This window comes from Coffea eugenioides, chromosome 2 (assembly GCF_003713205.1).
Source record: "Coffea eugenioides isolate CCC68of chromosome 2, Ceug_1.0, whole genome shotgun sequence".
Lineage (NCBI taxonomy): Eukaryota > Viridiplantae > Streptophyta > Magnoliopsida > Gentianales > Rubiaceae > Coffea > Coffea eugenioides.
Window position 1 is genome coordinate 42,244,941 of NC_040036.1, and position 22,325 is coordinate 42,267,265.

The 22,325-nt window shown below is 35.5% G+C and overlaps 1 protein-coding gene and 1 long non-coding RNA gene across 5 annotated transcripts; one reads left to right on the plus strand and one right to left on the minus strand.

Annotated features, from left to right (window-relative positions):
* Positions 1-3,744: 3,744 nt before the first annotated feature.
* LOC113763529 lies at positions 3,745-4,285 on the plus strand. Its single transcript, XR_003467363.1, has 2 exons — positions 3,745-3,818; positions 3,932-4,285. It is a non-coding gene; the product is annotated as an uncharacterized LOC113763529 (long non-coding RNA).
* Positions 4,286-5,576: 1,291 nt separating this feature from the next.
* Positions 5,577-19,785, minus strand: LOC113763750 (protein YAE1-like). Of its 4 annotated transcripts, none has more exons than XM_027307664.1 (8): positions 19,503-19,785; positions 18,212-18,318; positions 16,262-16,340; positions 16,078-16,161; positions 10,085-10,190; positions 6,893-7,011; positions 6,488-6,609; positions 5,577-6,250 (listed from the first exon to the last, which is right to left on the minus strand). In XM_027307664.1, the coding sequence occupies exons 5-8, from the start codon at positions 10,188-10,190 to the stop codon at positions 5,953-5,955; spliced, it is 645 nt and encodes a 214-aa protein (XP_027163465.1). In that variant the 5' UTR covers positions 16,078-16,161; positions 16,262-16,340; positions 18,212-18,318; positions 19,503-19,785; the 3' UTR covers positions 5,577-5,952. The 4 variants fall into 4 exon arrangements, with proteins under 4 accessions (XP_027163465.1, XP_027163464.1, XP_027163463.1 ...); XM_027307663.1 differs by having other exon boundaries at positions 16,078-16,141; positions 16,262-16,354; XM_027307662.1 differs by having other exon boundaries at positions 16,262-16,354.
* Between the last annotated feature and the right edge of the window lie 2,540 nt (positions 19,786-22,325).

Below are 22,325 nucleotides of genomic sequence, written 5' to 3' on the forward strand. Positions count from 1 at the left end.
TTGGCTTCCTAAGGAAGCTTCATTTGTGTGGCTAGAATTGGTGTAAAAGTCAACTCTTCAATAATGCGCGTACGCGCGCGTTTTGTGCTCAAATCCTCTCGCGTTCATTTCACTAGTGCACTAAACCTCCAATATACTTATATTCATACTATTATTATCCACTCTTAAAGATTTAAAATGAAGGTTTATAGTTTCCCAATTAATCGCGCGCGCAAAAATGCGAATTCCAATTTAAGCGCGATAAAGTGAAACTTCCAAAAAATTCTTATAACGATAGTACTACTAACTATCACCTGAGTACTTAAACTTTAAAATACCTAATTTAGGTCCATAGTACAAGTCTCCAATGTTCGAAACTTATTGTACTCTCCAACGGTTAAAATTTCCAAATACTTTTTCACTAATTTCACTAAACGCGCTTTCGGGGACTAATTTTTTTTTTTAAACGAGTCACTTTAAAAATATTTTGAAGCTATACTTCCATGTAATTAAGTTCAATAGGGCTAGAAAATGATATTCGGAATAAATGGACAATTACATGTTAAATAAGCTCGAAATAGGGTTTTTAAAATAAATGAATTTTGTGAATCCTCACATTTACTGGTTCTCAATTGCTCTTTTCCTCTAGTTGAACCTTTAGCATTAGAAGAACTAGCTTCTTCGGATTTTTCACTATATTCATTCAATTTTATACCCCCACTATCTTTAAATGGAAATTTATTTTCATGAAAAATTACATCTAGAGATTCAATTACTACATTATTTTCTAGATCTAGAAATCTATATGCTTTATTGTTTAAAGAACATCCAATAAATGTACATCTAGTTGCTTTTATTCCTAATTTTGGAATTTTTGGATCGGAAATTCTTACATACGCTAAACAACCCCATACTCTAAAATATTCAATATTGGGTTTTTTGTTCCTCCATAATTCATAAGGAGTTATTAAATCTTTTTTACGTGGTACTCTATTTAAAGTATAATTAGCTGTTAAAATAGCTTCACCCCATAAATTTTTAGGTGCACTCAAATTTGCTAACATAGCATTTATTAAATCTATCAAAGATCTATTTTTCCTTTCAGCCACACCGTTTGATTGAGGTGAATATGGTGGAGTAACCTCATGTATTATTCCTAATGATTTGATAAAATTTATAAGGCCAATAGTATCATATTCTTTTCCTCTATCTGTTCTAAATCTTTTGATTTTTCTCTCAAAACGATTTTCAACCTCTTTAACAAAAATAGTAAATTTCTCAAAAGCCTCACTTTTATGTTTCATAAGGTAGACATAACAATATTTTGAAAAATCATCTATAAATGTGATAAAATATCTTTTACCTCCACGTGTTAATATGCTTTCAAATTCACAAATGTCAGAATGTATTAATTCTAATAACTCTGTTTTTCTTTCAACTTTCAAATGAGGTTGTTTAGTTATTTTAGTCATGCTACAATATTCACAATTTTCAAACTCATTATGCAATTTTGGAATTAACCCTATGTGGCTCATATATTTTAAGTATTTGCTATTTATATGACAAAGACGTGCATGCCACATATTTATACAAGAAACGATATAAGCAGAAGTAGAAATTTCATTCATTTCAACATTAAGTTTAAACATACCATCACAAGCATAACCTTTTCCAACAAAAGTACCATTCTTTGTAAGCACATATTGATCAGACTCTATAGACTGCTTAAAACCAGCCTTATTAAGAAGATAGCAAGAAACCAAGTTCTTCCTAATTTCAGGAACGTGAAGAACATCTCTTAGGGTCAAGACACGCCCAGAAGTAAACTTTAGTTCAACTTCGCCCATGCCTAGAACATTGGTTGTATGTGAATCTCCTAGCAAAACTTTTGTTTCTTTTTCAATAGGAGAATAACTTTTGAACCAAGTTCTATCATAGCAAACATGCCTAGAGGCACCAGAATCAGCCCACCACCCTTCAGTATTTCCAACAAAATTGATTTCAGAAACCATAGCCACAAATGACTCTTCAATTAGTTGAGTCACATTAGCTTGTGGCTTAAAATTTGGTCCAAATTTTCTAAAACAACAATTTTTTGCACGATGACCCAATTTTCCACAAACAAAACAAGCTCTATTATTCATATTATTTCCAAAATTTGGAGTATTTGAAACTTGTTTTGAAGGGGGTCCTTGATTTGACTTTTTTTGGTTAAAATAATTTTTTGAAAACTTGTTTTTCATATTCTTCCCTCTAGGCTTCAAATAGGCGTTATTTTTGTCTTGTTGACCCTTAGAGACATTCTCACTAGAAGTTAGGAAGTTTACACCTTAGTACTCCCATTGAACTCTTCACCTTTGTCTTGTTTTCTAGCTTCTTCTTCAATGCGCAACCTTGCCATCAGATTTGCTATTGTCAATTCTTGTTGCTTATGACGTAGCCCTTTCTGAAAATCTTTCCATGATGTTGGAAGTTTGTCAATGATGGCTGCAACTTGCATTTGCGGATCGACTTTGACTCCTTCAGATTCAATCTCATGGACGATCATTTGCAAGTCATGAACTTGCTCTAGTACTGGCTTGTTTTCCACCATTTAAAACTTGAAATAACGGCTACAAGCATATTTTTTCGAGCTTGCTTCTTCAGTATCATATTTTTGTTGCAATGCTCTCCAAATTCTTTTTGCTGAAGTATAAGATGAAGAATAAAAATCATAAAGTTCATCAGACAAACAATTAAGGATATAATTTCTGCAATCTTCCTCATCATTTTCCCATTTTTGAAGTTGTTTGGCATGATTCTCCCTTTCTTCATCAATCATGGAATTGGTGTCTATCTTTTTTGGATTCTTTGTGGCTAAGACCCAGGCAACCTTCATTAGCTTCAAATAGAACATCACTTTCTTGGCCCACCTTTTGAAATGTTGGCCACTAAAGCAAAATGGTTTGTTGAGATCACTAGATCCAATAGTGGTAGCGTTTGCAACATTGCTTGCAACCTCCATGGTACTCCGAATCGTCTTAAATTGTTGTTCCTTTAGAACTTGATATGCACGATCAACCTGCAAAACAAAAGTCAAAGAAAAGAAATAAAGTAATTTCGGCTAGGTGAGGCGCGGACTAGGTCGCTCTCTTAAGACGATTCGCGCCCCTCTCGGGATTATGCCCGGTGTAGAAGGTTGATGGCACGTCGCCTCTGGGATGCAACAGCCCAGCCTATGCTGTTGCTTCTACTAAATCTACAGAATTTAGAGAAGCTAAAGCTCTTCTCAACACCTAACTAATGCCCAATAGAAGTGAGGAAGATAGTTTTTTTAAGATAGCAAGAAAAGTGTATGAAACTTGGTTGATAGTGACCTCTATTTATAGGCTAAAGCTTTAGGTGCATAGGAATGCCACCATTAAATGGAATAAATGTGTCATATTTTTCAGTTACAAAATTTGAAAAGGTTTAGGGCATTGTATACTAGTTAAAATTCAATAAATAAAATTCTTAAAATCTAATCATCACATAGGTTACAAAAACAAGACATAAATCTCATAGGTTACCCTTTTTAAAGGTGATCTTGTAACTGAAAATTCATTTCAAATTTTGTAACTTATTGCATTTGAATTCAAGACATAAATCTCATAGGTTACCCTTTTTAATGGTGCTCTTATAACTGAAAATTCATTTCAAAATTTGTAACTTATTGCAATTGAATTCAAAATAAGCATGTGAATGAATTCAAAATAATAATGATATTTTTATTAAAATATCCAACAATACCCAACCGAGTCACAGCTCATTCTCATTCAGTCATGCAAGATCAATTCAAGCTTGCAGTTGATACCACTCTGGTGACGATTAAAACTTTTTCTCTTTGATAACTTATTCATCTCTGAAATTTACTCATAAAAGATCCATTCACAGTTCAAATTCTGCTAACGTATGACAATTTCTCTTATTCTAGATGCAGTGAACAGAGAAGAAACATCTGCAATTATACGTACTCCTGGGAGATGACAACTGAAGAAGGTTTACGCCAAGAAGCTAGTAGTTGATTGATCCAGCTTTACCAGAGAAGCAGCAGCTTCATATCTTGAATTGTTGGGTCAGAATATTAATGATATATCACCGTTTCTTGTAAGATATTCTGTCAATCTTCAAGTTGAGACCATTTGTTTGAAGTTCGTGTGGTACTTTTGTTGTGTTAAACAGCCTTATCAGTGTTTTTGTTGTTGGTGAAGGTAATTTCACCATTTTATTTATGTGCAAGAGTAGTTTATGCGTCTTCCAAAAATTCAACAACTGAATCTTATGGCAATTCACAATTTCTACTTCACATAACAATTACTACATCGCTAGACTACCTTGCCTCTTGTTCCTGCGAAAGAAACATGAACAGAAATGATCAATTTCTACTTCAGGCCAATATATAACAGAAATTATCAACTTTACCCCGCGGTCTTATTTATTTATCATGAATTTACTTGCTCTTTTGATTTCTTCTAGTGACCCCAAGAATACTCTAAAACTCATCCACTTTGCCTTTTCTAATTTATTTATCATTTATATCTATTTCAACAAGCATAAGTACGATTAAACTCATCCCGAGAATGAACTGACCCTTTTCATTTTGTTTCGATTTTTTCAGCAACCAAATAAATTATTCAAAAAAAAGTAAACAAACGTAATAAATTGGCAACGTCTAGTGAAATGTGATAAGTTCAATGCTTGGATATGTAAATGAGTCAGAAGGTTGAATCTTACTAGTTCTAGGGTAAATAAAACGTTTAAGTATTTAAAACTGAATCTTTCTAATAAAATGAAAATTTCAAAAAACTACGAAACATCATATACTCACCAAAAAACATTTGATATATAAGTAACTGTGCGTGTGTCAGACTATGACTTTGTTTGACAAGCAAGTTTTTGATCAAATTTGCCTGTTACAAGTTTTTTTTAACAACATTAGCTACAGTAAGTTCAAAAACTACTCAAAGTTTTTAAACTACACACTTCAAAATATCCAAAAATTTACACACTTCAAAAATTTTTTCAACAACTTCTACGGTAAGTTACAGTAAAGTTTTAGACAAACATTAAAAAACTCACTTGCCAAACGGACCTATGTGACCAACAAAAAAAAACACTTAATTTTACACATTACTTAAATGACACAATTCTTGATTAAACATTTATACCATACAAAATATTTTGCATACTAATTTTCAATTTACCTTGTTTGGCTACTGAGCACTCAAAAACTAATGGAAAGTACATTTGATTTTTTTTTTTTTTTGCCTTGTGCATTTAGCTGAAAAGAACGAAGAGAAATGCTATATAAGTTGAACGGCAAAAATATTTACATCTACAAACATCTTTTTAGTCAGAAGCAGAACGAAAGGAGTAAAAACAGTAATAGAAATAAAATAAAAAATAATAACGTCAGAGATACCCTCTCAAGGAGGGCATTTTTGTTAAAGGAAAAATCCACATCATGTATTTGTATATTTTTGTACAGGGGAATTTTTCAAAGGAGGTAAGTGCCCATTACTTTCGTTCGGGAGGGGTAAAGTACACTTCAGGTAAAAGCTTGAGGAGTAAAGTGTAACTAACCCTAAAAAATATGTTTTTCATTTATCTCCAAAAACAAAATTTACTATGCAAAAATACTAACCATAAAAGCTCCAGTTACAAAAGTGGCATTGTCAAAGTTCACAGACTTTCAAGGGTGCCAAGAAGAATACACGATTCAACTATTGAGATCAAGCAGAGTCAATCAAGCTATGTATGTTGCCCAAGCAGCTGGCTTGCAAGGAATGCTTCAACGTCCAGGCTCAATATAGGCAGATGAGAAACCTTTCAAAACAGAAATGGTATATCTGACAGATGCCTAGTTTTGCGGCGCTATCCAAAAGACGCCAAATATATTTCCTTTGGATGCAAATACACCTAAGCATATTCCACGCATTACATGACAATTTTAAGTCATTCTAGGTGCACATCCATTGCAGAACATTGAACAAGAAGCAAGTTAAACTCCCGGACATAATGTTCAATAACATTAGCACCAGAACATTGGGCACGCAAATCTCCTGTATTGGAACCGGTTTCTGCATTCTCCCCATGCTCCATCAAATTGTTATTAAGGTGATCATGGAACAACTTAAGTGCATCTGTTGCCGAAATACCACGCACTGATTCATGCAACTGCCGCAACTTGTTTCTTTTCTCCTCTGTTTCAACCAACCCCTCTTTTACCCCATCAGGAAGACAAACCCAAGCACTTCGTCAAGAGATGGAAGGAAAATTGTTAGTTCTAGGAGACTTTCGTTCGGGAGGAAGAAAAAGAATTGGGATGTTAAAAGTGGTGGAAGGGAACTTAAAAGCAAAAGCAGGGGAGGGGTGGGATTTAACAAGTTCGCGCGGGGGGAGGGATGGTGGCTGGGAAGGAGGATTTGAACCCAAGACCTCTAAAAGCAGTGGAGTAAAAGTTCAATAATTTCTGTCTTATTATATTTACCTGGTAACGCCTCTGACAAGACCCCATGCTTGGCCAACAAATACAGATTCCTTAAAGCCTATGTTAAATCCCTCTTGAGCAGATGCTTCTTTTCCAGCTACCAGACCGTCACGATATCCAATCTGATAGTTCATCAGGATTTACAAATATTTATTATCTATTAAAAAAAAATAGAACACACATAAACTGGATGTGAAATAGCTTCATCATATTTCTTAATCCCAAACTCTCAATAGCATCAAATTTCATTCTCACCTCCATGTACCTATTCTGATATTCTTATTTAAAGTCATGAACAGACTTCCCACATGATTATTATTTTAGGAGTTTCAGTTATCATGCTATATCAGCATTAAATGAGGCACAATCACGAACTTGCTAACGTGCCAATTAGAACAAGGATACTGTATGAAATTGCTCGCGCCTCCTCTGCCACTCCCTTTCCATATCAAATGCTTTTTCAACTTTCTCTGTCTCATAGGGTAAAGCTCCATCATCATACCATAGTTCATCCCCATCACTATCTGAAATTAGACACTGATAAAATGTCAGGCTCACATAACACATTGATGCACTATTAATTGATAATCAATTAATTTGATTTTATTTAGATAAGAAGTTCTCCCCAGGGGTTTACTTAAGTGCTGCAGTAGCTATTTAGAATTGCCAGTCTTAAACAGTTGGACCACTAGGCAGGAATTTTTTAAAAAAGTTATTTGGACTTTTCACAATCTAGGGCAACATTAGATTCTATAGCCCCCAGTTAATGGACATATTTCTGTACTGCAGCAATACGTTTTCCTCATCATATGATTCAGGTATCAAATTAAGCTCTCCTGGGTTGACTAATCCTCCTTTTCTTGTAGATTAATGTGTTCTCTCCTCGTTAATCTTTATCCTTAGCAGTTGCCACTATTTCCTGCATCACAGAACCTCGTAGCGCAACAAAAGCCCCAAAACTACCAACCATAATGATCCTGCCTAACCTGATGGTGATGGCATCTCAACTTTCAAGCATCTTTATATAAGGGTAGGACCACCAAGTAAACAAAGGCAATGCAGCCTGAAGGTAAGTGTGGTGTTTTTATAAAAACACTGAGTTTGTTTGGACAAGCCAAATTTGGTTTGCAAAATTTGTTTCACAAATCCCAATCACCTTTTTATCTTCCCAATCACCTTTTTATCTCACATACATCACATCACAAAAAGTGCTACAGTAAATATCTCAAATAAATCATCCAAATAAACTCTTATCCAAACAAACTCACTAATTTTCAAGGGCTTCGACAATGAGAACCTAGTTTGATATTATATCTGCTCTCACAATTGAAAAATAGGAATTCACGCACCAGCAAAACTCAATGGTTCAGCAAACTGCACATCCCTGAAACAACAAAAGTTCCTACCACAAGAGTTTGATCTCGTCTCTTTATCATGCTTACTTTAAAGAACCAAAGTTGTCAAGTTTCCATTTGACAGTGTCACAGCTTTAGCTCCTAAACATGAATCTGATAACGGACTATAGCATGAACCATATTAACTCTTTAGAGGAGTTAATATGTCTATCGAAATGGCGAATCAATCAAACCATGGGAACTGTTCAATCATCTTTAACCTCCACCAACTATTATATTTAAATCCTTACTAATTTGTCTGCCCATGCAAAATACTAATCAAACAAAAATATATTCAACTCGTAACCTGAAATATAAGCACCAAATGCATGACGCTTTTACAGACCCAAGCACAACCATGACCTATCCCGCAGTCCAAAGAAAATACTAATGAACCATGCGCTTGAAAAATCAAATAAACCAGATTAAGCTCCAAGCTTTAGCATAGTTTTGCAAACTCGGGGTACATGAATTCTCTTATAGTTTTTTCAACAACTCAACAGTGTCCACCAATTTTTAAAGCATAAATACCACAAAGATAAAAATAAGACAGTTACTTTTATAGGAAATCCGGCTCCACTGTAATATGTCATCCTACTAGTATTGCTTCAGAACCATACTACTGTCAAGATTATGCAACAAGAAGAAGGAACTCTACTGGAAAAATGGAACTGGAATCAAGCACATCAAGGAGTAAGCTTTTTAAAAAGATATGGTCTGGTTTTGTTTGAGTTCTTCACATAAGAACCATTTTAGGGTTTAGCATATCATTTGACCTATAACACATACCTCACGGCAATATGATTCCTATCTGACACCAATATGCAAAAGTGGACTATTTCCAGATAAGAATAAATTTGAATCTATAGGAAGCTCTGATGATACAGAAAGCAAAACCGTGTCATTGTTTCTATTGCCTTTTTTCAGAATTCCTGGGAGATTGATTGAAAATATAACGAAATAACAGAAGTTTTCTAAAGAAAATGCCTTCTAAAAAACTATTAAAGCGACTCCCAACTAGCATTCATCTTTGTATAAAAAGAACTACTAGGCCCCAAGACCAGTTCACAGCATCGAAGGATAATAGCATGCACTCAAAGTATGTGGATGAGAGGTTGCAGGAGAGTGGAAATTCCTACTTTCAAAACATCTTCATAAGTGAAGGCAGATACTAAATGCAATTCGATTGATTAGAAAATTAGATTCTCGATAGGCAAGATTGAGAATGGTGTGCTATTTGAACTAGACTTTCAGAATGCCTATGCTTGGCCACTATGTTTCTTACATAAATGAAAAAAAATGGGGCTAGAAGTAGATAGAGTAATTAATTAAGCAGGTCAAGCGAAAGTTTTGCTGGTATAGTCAATTAATCACTAGTCAAATTGATTCAAACTATCAAAGAAAGGACATATAAAGGTTTCCCCAGAAAATTTAAGAATGGATAGAGGTGCAGTAATGCCCAATATAGAAAGAGATTATGAAGGTGCAGCAGTATCTTGCATAGTCACTGCATATGACACTAATGTTTTAAGAAGCAGGAGGAGAACACGTTACATAGTTTAGACAAGTTCCTATGAGGTATTAGCAATTTCAAGGCTGAAACTGAACTTCGAGAAAGAATAATTGGATTCCAGCAGGTGCAGGAGTAGAACTGGCCCACGTTTTGGGATGCAAAGGGACTGTACTTCATATCCCGTATAAGACAAAACTAACACTTTTACCAGAAGTTAATGAAATATATCTTTATCATGGGACTTTTTATCTACCTGTTCAATGATGTAAACTGCTACTTGGATAGATTAGAATGCAAGAAACCATACTTTTTAGTCTTCATCTCTCTTTTTAGGCTTCATTTACTTGTTTCCTAGTAACCATACTAAGGTCATTCGGGAATGGTTTCATTAACAATACCCTTCAACAAACATTATCATGGATCTTTTTATTTATTTATTTATTTATAGTGTAAGTCGGAGGGTCCATTTTGGGCCCTGAACAACCCAACCCATCCCTCCCCCCCAATCATGGATCATTTCTTAAAATAACAAAAGCAAGCAATCCTAGGTTGTTTTCTGAGAACACAAGACCAATAGATTATCATGAATTTTGAATTGATTGTACTAATTAAGTAGCTCTCAATTCCAGCATACATGAACAGATTGACTAATAGCTAACAGAAGAAAAAAGCTCAGAGTAAAAAACATACCATGTGAATTATGTACTGCACCATCAACATTTGACCTGGGATCTAAATGAATATTGGACACATTCAATAGATCACAGTAGAGCTCATCTGCTATGCTTCTTTCCATCTGTTCAACAAGTAGGTAAAATGTTAAAAATTTCATGTAACATTGAAAATCAGGGTTGCCAATGAGTCAGTGAATGAATGCAACTTTTTTTTTGGGGGGGGGGGGGGGGGGGGGGGAAGGGACTTAAATATAATTGGAATGGCATGATGCGGAGAAAGTAGCACATAAATGAAAAACACAACAATACAAAAAATGAAGAAAACTTTTGATGGACCAAGACTTCAGAAGATTCAGGGCAAAACAGCATCTCTAGGAAAATAGCTGAACTCCAACATGCACAGTGATTGAGAGAACTATAGCAAACGAGGAAGGGATCCTCTCTTTTTCTTTTTTCCTTTTTTTTGGGGGGGGGGGGTGGGGGTGGGTGCTGGAAAGGCAAGAACAAGGGAACTGCATCAAATCCAACAAATCCATGGTTGCAGAAAGTCTTGTATCCTAGACTCAAAGCGTGATCCCAAGTCAGCTCAGAACAGACAGTGTAAGAACTCAAAGAAATTCGGTTTGATTAAACCTATATAAAAAGGAAGAACCTAGGACAGACTATCGATCATGCTCTACTAGAGTTGCAGTACTCTCTCAGAACTACACATACCCCATGTACCTATTTGCCATTGCACACACTTAGAAACAAAATCAGACAAAATGACTCCTGAAGTTCAAAATGCCCAATATGAACAACAGGGAATAATGTGTGTAATACACAATCTTGAATCGGTCTTATGATAGTAAATATATCTTACACAAGCTAATAGGCCAAATTGACTATCGGATCAAACATTATTGCCATCATTTTATTCAGAAAAAACAAGAAATTTGCAACCTAGAACTTGTTTTTTAAGTTTAGAAAACATGAGAATTCCTTTATTGCATGGTAATCCATCTATAGATATAAAGGAATCCAGAATGATGAGAAAAATCTCCCTGAAACAAATTGAGAATAATTGGAGGAAACCAGTCTAAAATGCATATCAATCATCAGGTTGACAAGACAGTCCAAATATATGAGTACCATGAATAGTTCTGTTAAGCCAAGTAAGGACTGAGGATACGCACAGACATGCCAAAAAAGAAATTTTGAATGAAAAGGTGGCTGATCTACATACAACACAAAACAACAAAAAGCAAAAAAAAAAGTTGCGAGGAGTAGAGGAAAATCAGCAAGCAATGGCATGAGAAAGGAAATAATGGTCCCATGCCAATATGCTCCACTTGCTATAAGCATATGCAAGTACTGCTTCTAGCTTACAGACTCATCACTTTTCAGAAAAATCTCTCTCCACCAATAAGAACGAACGCTATTTTCCTTCATCTAAAACTCTTTGATAATCCATATGACAGTCAAATTCTCAATTTAAATTCCACTGTAAGCTCAGATATGCAAGACAAGGAATACTCCGACGCCCCTGCAATGGAGACCTAAATGCATATGCCAATTTTTGTAGCCACAATCCCCCTACTCTCATTTGACTTTGCACACCTTACCAGAACTCTATGGGGAATCAGACATCTTATACATAATAACACTATAAATAATGGAAATTAATCAAACTGAATTATATATTAATCAAGAAGCCATCTTGGTAAAGCCTCAAAAACAACATCTAGTCAACCCAAAGAAATCTGATAGATGGAATTGACAGAATAAAATTGGACAAATAACAAGTACAAATAAGATGATGATTAGAATACAAAATTCAAGAAGTTTATTAACAAAAACTAGTGTACATGAAGAGAAGCTCTATAAAGGGCAATGTTTAAGTCGAGATTGGAAGAGACAAGTGGGAAGTAAAAAAGGAGAACTGGAGATGCAGAAAGAACAAAAATATGGGAAAACTGCGGGGGCAAGACGTAGGATTCGGACGGTTGGATACCCAAAAAAATACGAAAAAAGGGCAAAAACTCAGTGTAAGTCAAGACTTCTAGAGATGAGTTTAATTCTTCCTAGTTTCCATACAAACATGCCTTTTACAATTCAGTTAGGAGCAAGGGTGTGCATCGAAATCGAAATCGGTAATTCCGAACTTTGAATTCAGAATTTTTCGAAATTTTGACATCAGGAAAACCGACCGAATTCGATTTTGATTTCACCACTTCCGAATTCGAGTTCGATTCCAAATTCAATTTGGAATTCGGCAATTTTCAATTTCACCGAATTTGGAACCCTTTTTTTTTTTTCCTTTACTTGATTTAAAACATGGACATAAACTAAACCATTTAAAACAACTTCTCACAAGTCATAGCCACTGTCATATGGGAATGAAATACAACCATTTGTCACAATCTAATCATAACTAGTAACTTAACATTCACTCACCAGTTAAATAGTCGTAGGTAAATTTCGCAACTACTGGAATACTTAGAAGTCACAACAATCCCATAAAAATGGAAACTATACCATGATCCCACCAACAATTTAATAAAAAATACATATGCAGAATCTGTTCGATGAAATGCCTAAAAGAAATAAAGTAGAAACACAGATTAATAGCCGAGAAAAGATCAAGTAAAATGAATGCACTCCCTATAAAGTGTACGTCTGTACCGAAATTTCTTCATTATGTGAACAAAACTTGAAGATGAAGGCTGAAGATGGCTTGAAGATGAAGGCTGAAAGCGAGAGAGAGAAGATGAAGGCCGAGAAAAGATGAAACTCCTTCTCGGCTGGAAGCAGCGGAGGAAAGAGGAAACTTGGACGGTAGCAGACTAGTAGCGAGCACGACGAGACCTTGTCTCTAAATCTCGTTCCCTTCGTTCTCATCGACAATTGTCCAGAAGGTACGCAGGCTCTCCATGCTAATCGATCACTGCGAAATCTGATATACTCCCCAAATTCCGATTAACAGCACCGGCAAGGTGGGGGTGCTCATCTTCGACACGAGAGTCGAAGGAGAACATCAGTTACAGGCCGAATAATTCAAACTCCATCTGTTTTAACGATTTCCGTCGACTTTTCAGAATAATTCAAACCATTGGGTACCGACGCGTGTGATATGAAACCACAAGGGGCTTTTCTGTATGATAGTTAAATCACAAGGGGCTTTTTTGTTATTAACCCTATTTAAAAGTATGGGGTGTCTTGCTAAAGTGTAATTACCTAAATCTGATCCGCTGACAGAAATCAGATCGGATATCCTATTTTACGGTGCGGATCGGGTCGGGTTTTCGGATTTTTTTGCCCCCCCCTACCCCCGCCCCCACCCCCCCCCCCCCCCCCAAAAAAAAGAAAAAGAGAGGATCCCTTCCTCCTTTGCTATAGTTCTCTCAATCACTGTGCATGTTGGAGTTCAGCTATTTTCCTAGAGATGTTGTTTTGCCCTGAATCTTCTAAAGTCTTGGTCCATCAAAAGTTTTCTTCATTTTTTGTATTGTTGTGTTTTTCATTTATGTGCTACTTTCTCCGCATCATGCCATTCCAATTATATTTAAGTCCCTTCCCCCCACCCCACCCCCCCCCCCAAAAAAAAGTTGCATTCATTCACTGTCTCATTGGCAACCCTGATTTTCAATGTTACATGAAATTTTTAACATTTTACCTAGGGGTGGGCAAAAAAATCCGAAAACCCGACCCGATCCGCACCGTAAAATAGGATATCCGATCCGATTTCTATCAGCGGATCAGATAGGGTCGGGTACCCTAACTATTCGGATACGGATACGAATAGTAAAAGTAAAAACCCACGGGTACCCGACCCGGGGGTATAATATATAAATATTAAAAATATAGGGGTAATTGTATCATATTTTAAATTATTATTAACCCTAACCTAAATCAATCCATTGGTCTTCAGATTACAGCCGACACTTCCTCTCCCTCAATTCATTTTCTCCTTGTCCTTCTCCATCTCTTCAACCTTCAGCCGACAATCGACATCTTCTTTCTCCATCTCTTCAATTTTGTCAAGTTGAACTCAAGCCTGCAAGCCTCAAGCCTCAAGCAGACGATTCAACAGGGACTTTCGATTTCGATTTCTCAAGCCAACGCCGACCTTCAGGCTTCATCTGCAGGTTTTTTTTTTTTTTTGAGAATGCTGATTGAGCAAATATTGGAGCAACTAATAATTAGACATCTCTTTAGGGAAAAAAATTAGAAAATTCAACCTAAAACAAGGTTGTAGGCAGAATGGCAGATTACCGAATGTCTAAACTAAGAAAACCAAAGATATGCCCAATACCCAGACATTATCGACCTTATCTATTTTTTGCATCGCATTTTGATACTTTGTATTTAGGCATCTTGTATAATATTGATTCAGATTTGGGCAATGTGAGGTATCAAGTTTTCTCCTAATTTCATATTGCTAACGGTTGATTCCGTGAGGTATTTAGATTTTGGATTGTGATTGTATTATCCATGGGCATTGTGATTCCGTGGGCATTGTGAATTTTTTTCTCCTTTTTAGTGTAAATTAATTTGTGTGCTCTTCATTTGCTCTTGTTGTCTTACTCAATTCCTTTTATTGCTTTTGTTGTGCTTTTCTTACTCTGTTTGGTTGCTGATGCAAAGGAATATCGAATTCATTTGTAACTGATGATTTAGTAATGAATTTAAGTTGGAGTCTAAAAAAAAAAAAAAGATGTCCAAATGAGTTTTTTTTAGGTAGGGGCGGGTACCCTATGACCCACCCCTATTTTTCGGGTATCCGAGGATAATCGGAGCGGATTAGGATCAAAAAATTAGTGACCCGACATGTTAGGGTCAGGTCAGCCAATTGCAGTCCGGGGCGGGTACCCGACCCGTGCCCACCTCTAAGAGCTATGATGCTGATATTAGAAAATCCCATCAAATCGCCCAAAGCACAAGATAAGAACTTCAAAACTGGAAAAACAACTCAAACACTTGAGGCACAAGAGAAAAGCCAAAAGAAATTCAAAACAAGAAAACAACTTAACCAATGCAGGCAGGAAAACACCCCAAAAGAACCACCACACGAGACGAGAGAAAAACCATTTGTAAAAGGCAAAAAAAAAAAGGAATCCTTGGCAAGAAGAAAAACAAATCATAAAAGAAGGCAAAAAGACAAGAACTTTTTACTGAGTAAAAAAGAAGAATTTTAGGGGCAGTTGTATAATTCAGCAGAAACTGCAAAGCAAGGTTAGCTTGTCAATCACAAATTAACTAGTGAAATAGATAAAAACAAAGAAAAGGAAAAATAACAATTTATCAAGAATTGTAACTGAGCACCACAGGCATCAACATGAAACTCGTCACACAAGTCTTTAGTCAAAGGAGCATCCTGCAGCTAAACAAATAACAAAAATGACACAAGAAGATTCAGGAGAAGAATCACCAGACAAACCAAACATAAGGACATAAGAAAAACAATTGAATCACTGCAACTTATTAGTCTAATTAAGTGTTATCTTGAGATCTCAATGTTTATATGTCTGTGATGAGTAGATATATAAAATATCCAAAAATCTTTACTTGACAAGAGAGCAAGAGATCATCATCAAGTATTTCAAAATGATTGCTTGTGGTGGCCAATCTTCATGAATCCAGAACAGAAAATGACAAAACCTCCAAACAGATTAAATTATCTTTTTTTGACAAATATATAAATATAGTCTACCAAACAGTGACAGGGAACACTATGGCCCCATAATGTGCTAAGGTTGTAAAAAAAACCTACTTAAAAATTGACAACCTATGTCGCATTTTCTCCACCAAATAACAGAAAGATATTTAGAGAATCATGAAAAATTTTCAACACTTGAGACAATTAGAAGTAAGTCCTAGACAGTAAACTGGCACCTCAGCACAAAAAAAAGACAACTCAAAAGAATGTACAATCATCAAACAAACTACTCAACTAAAACAAGCCTAATTTGATCTTGAAACAGATTGCCAAAAAAACACAGGGAGGACCCGGAGGGGGAGAAGGCATACTATTTCCAATTGGGAGAGAGCTTCTTGCTTGCTTGATGGTACAGAGGAATCTCATGCGCAAGTTCTGCCGGCTCGAAAAAATCCCTATGTTATTATAAAAGCTTTAACAATAAGAATAGAAATGCAACAATGAAGATGATGTTGGTTTTTTTCCAACAAGTGACAATTTTAAACTATGCCATACCTCGAGTCACACAAAATAGTACACCATTCTAAGATGTTGTTGTTCCTCTCTTTGCCAACTTGCAGATGTAATCTTCAATCTATCCAATGTACACTTAATAAAAAGAAAAAAGAAAAACAGAGCAATATGAAACACATATCTGTACATCTAGAAAAGTAGTTAAATAATGGCAGCCACCCCTCTTTCTTTCCCCGCCATTTGCTAAATTTGTAAAACTTCTAGTCTAATGTATTGCAATGAGTACATTTGATTATATCCATTAGGAACACAATGATGCTTTGGATATTTGCTAAACTGATACAGATCTCTGTAAATTGACATGTGAACTAACAACCAAAAACGAAATGCTCCAGGTACAAATGCTATTTGTTACTTTTAAAGTCAACTTCCAAGGATAAAATGGAAAATATGTTGCTGCTTGTTAACATTAAGATGGATTTCATTGATTTTTCAAACATCCCATGATTAGATTCCATTTCATTTATAGAAAAAAAAATAAACGAACAAAAGAATGCAAGAAGTGCAGTTGTCAAAAATGATTGCTGTACACTTACATTCAAACTTGCAATTATAGTAAGCAAGTTTTAGCCTACCTTGCTTATAGAATACTATCCTTACATTTCATTCATCTTGGATAACAAAAAATACTAATAACCTATAAAACTTGGAGCATGTTGTGTCCTTAAGGGAGGAAAAAGGAAAATCAACTTCACCTAACATCAGGGCTAGTAATTTACCACCTAATGGAAAGAAAACGTGTGAAAAAGATCTTGATAAAAAATATTGTACAATATAGGGGTGCCCTCAGAACAATCAACTCTAGCAGCTGAAACCACATGCATGTGTTTGTACAAAGCCATACAGTGCTATAAATTGTAATCTAATAGATTTTTTTAAGTAACCTATTCTGTTCTACACACACCAACTACATCAATTATCAATTGCCACTGCTGAGTGCTGAGAGTATTAACAGAAGCATATTTAAGTATGGTGCATGACACATGCAATTGATCTCATGAATTAGTACAGGTCACCTTAAAAACAAGCAAGAGGATTATAACAGAGAATTTCTAAGCATCGACATTCAAACTCCTTTCACACCAGATGCTTCATTCTCTGAGAATTTATCCACAGGATCTAACACCTAACGAGAGAGACAGCGAGTGGGTCAATCATACAAAGAAAGTAGCAACTATTTGTTAGCCTGTGAGATATCAATTGATGTGATTCATAATACTGCTCATAAAGTCCACGTTAATTCAACTTTAGTTGATTTGAAGAGATGAATAAAATTGAAAGGTAACTAACATCTTGCTTCTTCTTCTCTAACGATATCTCATATTGGTATCATTGACTCACCATTCACAAAGAAACCTGATGATACAACCATGTTCGTACTACCGCCTAACTCAATTGGAGTGATAATAATCAGAAGAATCTCATCATTAAATATTCTCCAACAAGATAAAATGTAAAAAGCTGGTAAGGATACTCCTCAATCCATCGCCTACCCAGATCATACAAATGTCCCACCAAATTCCACTGGAGAAAGTTCCTCATTTCTACATATAATCATCAATTGTTCACATTCATAAATACTTCACACAACCTAGCACTAGCTTATTTGATTTGAAATATCACACCATTTTGTAACGTAGAAACCAAGAGTAACCTCACTAAAAAAAACAAAAATAAGAACCACAGACTGTAACATAGTAAGACTTAAAATCAGTATCAAGGTAAGTTAAAATTTCACCTCCCTATTGCTTGTCTAATCAAACATCAGCAGTAAACCTCCATTTTCTCAAGACATTAAAGAAATCTCCAAGTTCCCCCAAGGAAAATAGCAACCAAAACATACAAGGGTTGATGCAACCCCACACTACAAAATAAAGCAAGAGAATGTAGAGCTTTTAACCCACAAAACCAAAGAGTGAGTGATGTCTTTACCACTTCCAGGAATTGTTTGTTGAAACTGCAACAGCTGACTTCATTGTTTTGTGCTTGCCTTAGGTCCCATCCCAAAATAGTTTGTCACCAAGCCCATCATGCCAAACCTAGGTAAATTGGCAAACGCAGGGATAGGTATGCCAGCAGGGTTAGGTTACACTAAAGAACACATACTATAAACAATAACCAAAATAAAGCTCAAAACAAAATTGAGACTTTATCACACAACAATACTATCTTGACTGATCAAATTTGCAAATTTAAACAACAGCACTCTCTGGCAAATGTTAATTACCACAAAACCTGAGATACGTTATCAGTTATTAGCAACGCTACATCCTTTAACAACATTGCCAGGAGTATGAGAATCATCCTAAAATCATTTAGTATCCTTAATCAGGATATCAATGTAGATGCTGAGGATGCTAGGGACACATACCAAGTCTGAATTTCTAGCTACCTTTACCAAGATATTCATCACTTCTGGTTTTCATTCTATAATTCAGCATTTTAGTCATTTCGTAGTCAATCACGGGGAGACTACTAAACTTCATGGAGAACCGAAAGACGATATCAAAAAATTTCACAATCCTGGCATCATTCATCTCTTATAGAAATAAAAATGACGAAGTTTTTGCTTTCCACCAACTTAATCCCATCAAAAGGCATAAACCGATTGTTACCTAAACCATGAAAATCTGCAACCTTTAAGTCAGCCTGTGTCTAGTCACAAAACTTAATTATTTACACCTCAAAAGGAACTTAAAAGAATTAGGAGTAAAACTAAGCTGCGCTGTCACACTTGCACCAAGACATCCCACAACCTCCAAGTAACTCAATGAATCAAACTTACACAAACCCCAACAAACACATAAAATACCAGAGCAAAACATTCGCAAGCAACAAGAAATAAGCAACTAAAACCATAAGCTGAAAACTATGTCAGACCATATAACTCACTCTGATATAACAATTCATGCAGAAAACAGATTCCTCACATAAGTATCCCAATTAGTAATTTCCCAATGCAAGAGCAAAATCCAGATGCTCCTCGTGAAATATAAGATATTTAACACGTACTCCACTTCAGTTGCAACTTAAGCAACGAAACATATTTAAGTATCTTACAAATTCCCAGATTCATGTCTAACCCAAGAGTAGTTTCAAATTAGGGCACCAATAGCGATTAAACGCATTAATCTAAGCAACTAAAACATAGATACTTTAGAGCAGGAATGAGCCATTAATGATAATAATGAGGGAAAAGAGAAAGAGAGATGGAAATGCTTACATCATGGCCATGGATATCTGTTTGAAATCATGTTTTTCTTTTTGTGGGAAATGGAGAAGAATTGCCCAAAAATTTTCTAAAATTTAAGCGACAATCAAGGAAACTTTAGCTTTGCAGTTGATCGGAGAAGGAGAGAGAGGGGATTGACAACTTCTTTTTAGAGGAGAGGGTATAAGTGGGCTGGAGTTGCGGCGTGGAGGGATATGAGAGAATTTTTTGTTGGAATTCTGCCTAGCTGCGGCTGCGGTTTAGGGTTGAAAGGAAACAAAGGAAAAAGGGGGAAGAAATGGAGAGTAGGGAGAAGAAAGAAAGAAACATGTGTCCAAACTCCATCTGATGCCCTTTAAAAATCACGAGCAACTCACGAGGGCCGACGAAAACCAAAAAGTACTTCAGAGTTAAAGAGCTCTTCGGCTCTTATTCAATATATATGTTGATAATTGTATTACAATCAAACACATCACTTCTTAAAACAAAAAACCTATATGCATCATTATGTTCAGCATATCCAATAAACATACAATCAGAAATGTTAGAACCTAATTTTCTTTTCTTAGATTTAGGTAATTACACTTTAGCGAGACACCCCCATACTTTTAAATAGGGTTAATAACAAAAAAGCCCCCTGTGATTTAGCTATCATACAGAAAAGCCCCTTGTGGTTTCATATCATACGCGTCGGTACCCCATGGTTTGAATTATTCTGAAAAGTTGACAGAAATCGTTAAAACAGATGGAGTTGAATGAAAAGATGAAAATACCCTTTTGATATAAGTGAAAATTGCAAAAGTAATTTTGCACTTTCATTCTGTCGAAACCAACGGGTGAGAAAAAACACGTACACAAGAACAAAAACAAAAAAATCCATAAAAGGTATCCGAACAGAGCTTGAAAAAAGGGGGAGAAAAGAGTTTTCATTGATTATTTGTGGGATAAGAAGACTAAGTAGGATTAGTTGAGGGGGACAACCGGACAGGGAGTAACATATGTCAGAAAACAGAATAACGGCCTTTCTTCCCACTTCTCTTCTACTTTCCTTTGCTTTGCCTCCTCCTTTCTTCAGGCAAAGAGCATATTGTTCTTGACTTTCTTTCATGAATGAAACAAAGTTCCACCACTCCCCCCTCCCCGGCCCTTTGCTTCCTTTTCGCCTTTTTATCTGCATGGATAAAAGAATAACACACTCTACTATAAAACAAACCCACTATCTTCATACTACTTATTGACTGTAGAAATGGTCCATTCTTTTTTAAGATTTTGTTGATTTATTTGTTTAAGCATTTTTTTTCATGGACATGAGTGGGCCCATTTCTTTGGAGGATTGCAATCTTGTATGATCTTTGAGCGCTAGCTGTTTGACACAATGGCCAAAAGACACTATCAACAGCAACATCTCCACCTGGGTTTCTGTCTCGCTCTCTCTCCGTCTCACTTAGCTTCTTTAACCCCACTTTTTTCGAGTCTTAAACTTAGTTTATTGCTTCTCAAATTTTCTTATTTTCCTTTCTGCTCTGGGTTGGCCACTCTCTGGCAATGGACAAACACCATCAGCAGCTGCCACTGGCCAAATGCTCATGGCAGTAGCGATGCAGCGAATGGTTAGTCTTTGGTCCCCTGTTTTTTCGTTTATGTAGCCGGACTTTTCTTTACCAAGTGCCTCCTTGATTCAACAGTTGGGTCTTATGTTCGAAAATACTCTTCGAATGCTGCCTTCAATTTTGGTCGAAGCCGAAGCCTCGGAAGACTCGGAAGCTCTTTGTTATTAAAGTGTGAAGGGTAAAGTAGGCATATCAGGTGAAAGTTTGTGGTAGAAATCTATTTTCTGCAAGAAACATGCGCCTTTTCAGTGCGTTTAAGACACACGCCGTACATTTGACGATTTCCGTCCACTTCTCAGAATAATTCAAACCATGGGGTATCGACTTGTATGATATGAAATCACAAGGGACTTTTCTGTATGATGGCTAAACTACAGGGGGTTTTTTTGTTGTTAACCCTATATATCTTAAATTAGGTTTATAATTTTTTCATAAGGTATTTTGCCAGTCTTTTATGCGAAATTTTATTTTGTAGATGACATGCAAATAATATAGCTTCTCCCCTTAAATTATCAGGAGCATGAGAACTAATTAACATAGAATTCATTATTTTCTTTAGTATCCTATTTTTTCTTTCAACTACTTCATTAGATTCTAGTGAGTAAAGAGGTGTTATTTCATGTATTATGCCTGCATGTTCACAAAACTTATCTAAAACTAAATATTCACCTCCTCTATCTGACCTAATTCCTTTTATCTTCTCATTAAGTTCATTTTCTACCTCAATCTTATAAGATAAAAAGACATTGTGAGTATCATCTTTATTTCTAAGTAAATAAATTTTAGTATATCTAGAATAATCATCTATAAAAGTAACATAATAACTTTTTCGCCCTCTAATCATAGTTTGTTTTAAGTCATCTAAATATGTGTGAATTAGATTTAATAATTCAGTTTCTCTATGAACAGTTATACAAGTTCTTTTTGTTATTTTAGTTTCTGCACATATTTCACATTTTTTCATGTCATTATTATTAATATTAGAAAGTAACCCAAGTGATTGCATTTTCTTTATGCAGCTAATATTAACATGTTCTAATCTAGCATGCCATAAAAAATTGAATCAATAATATAAGCTAAAAATAATGCATTTTCATTGATCACATTTGAAATGTTGTTAAATACAAAAGTCCCTGATTATAGTAGTCCTTGCCCACAAGAACATTATTTTTTATCATTAGAATCTTGTCAGATTCAAATGACACTTTCACTATTACTTTTTTTT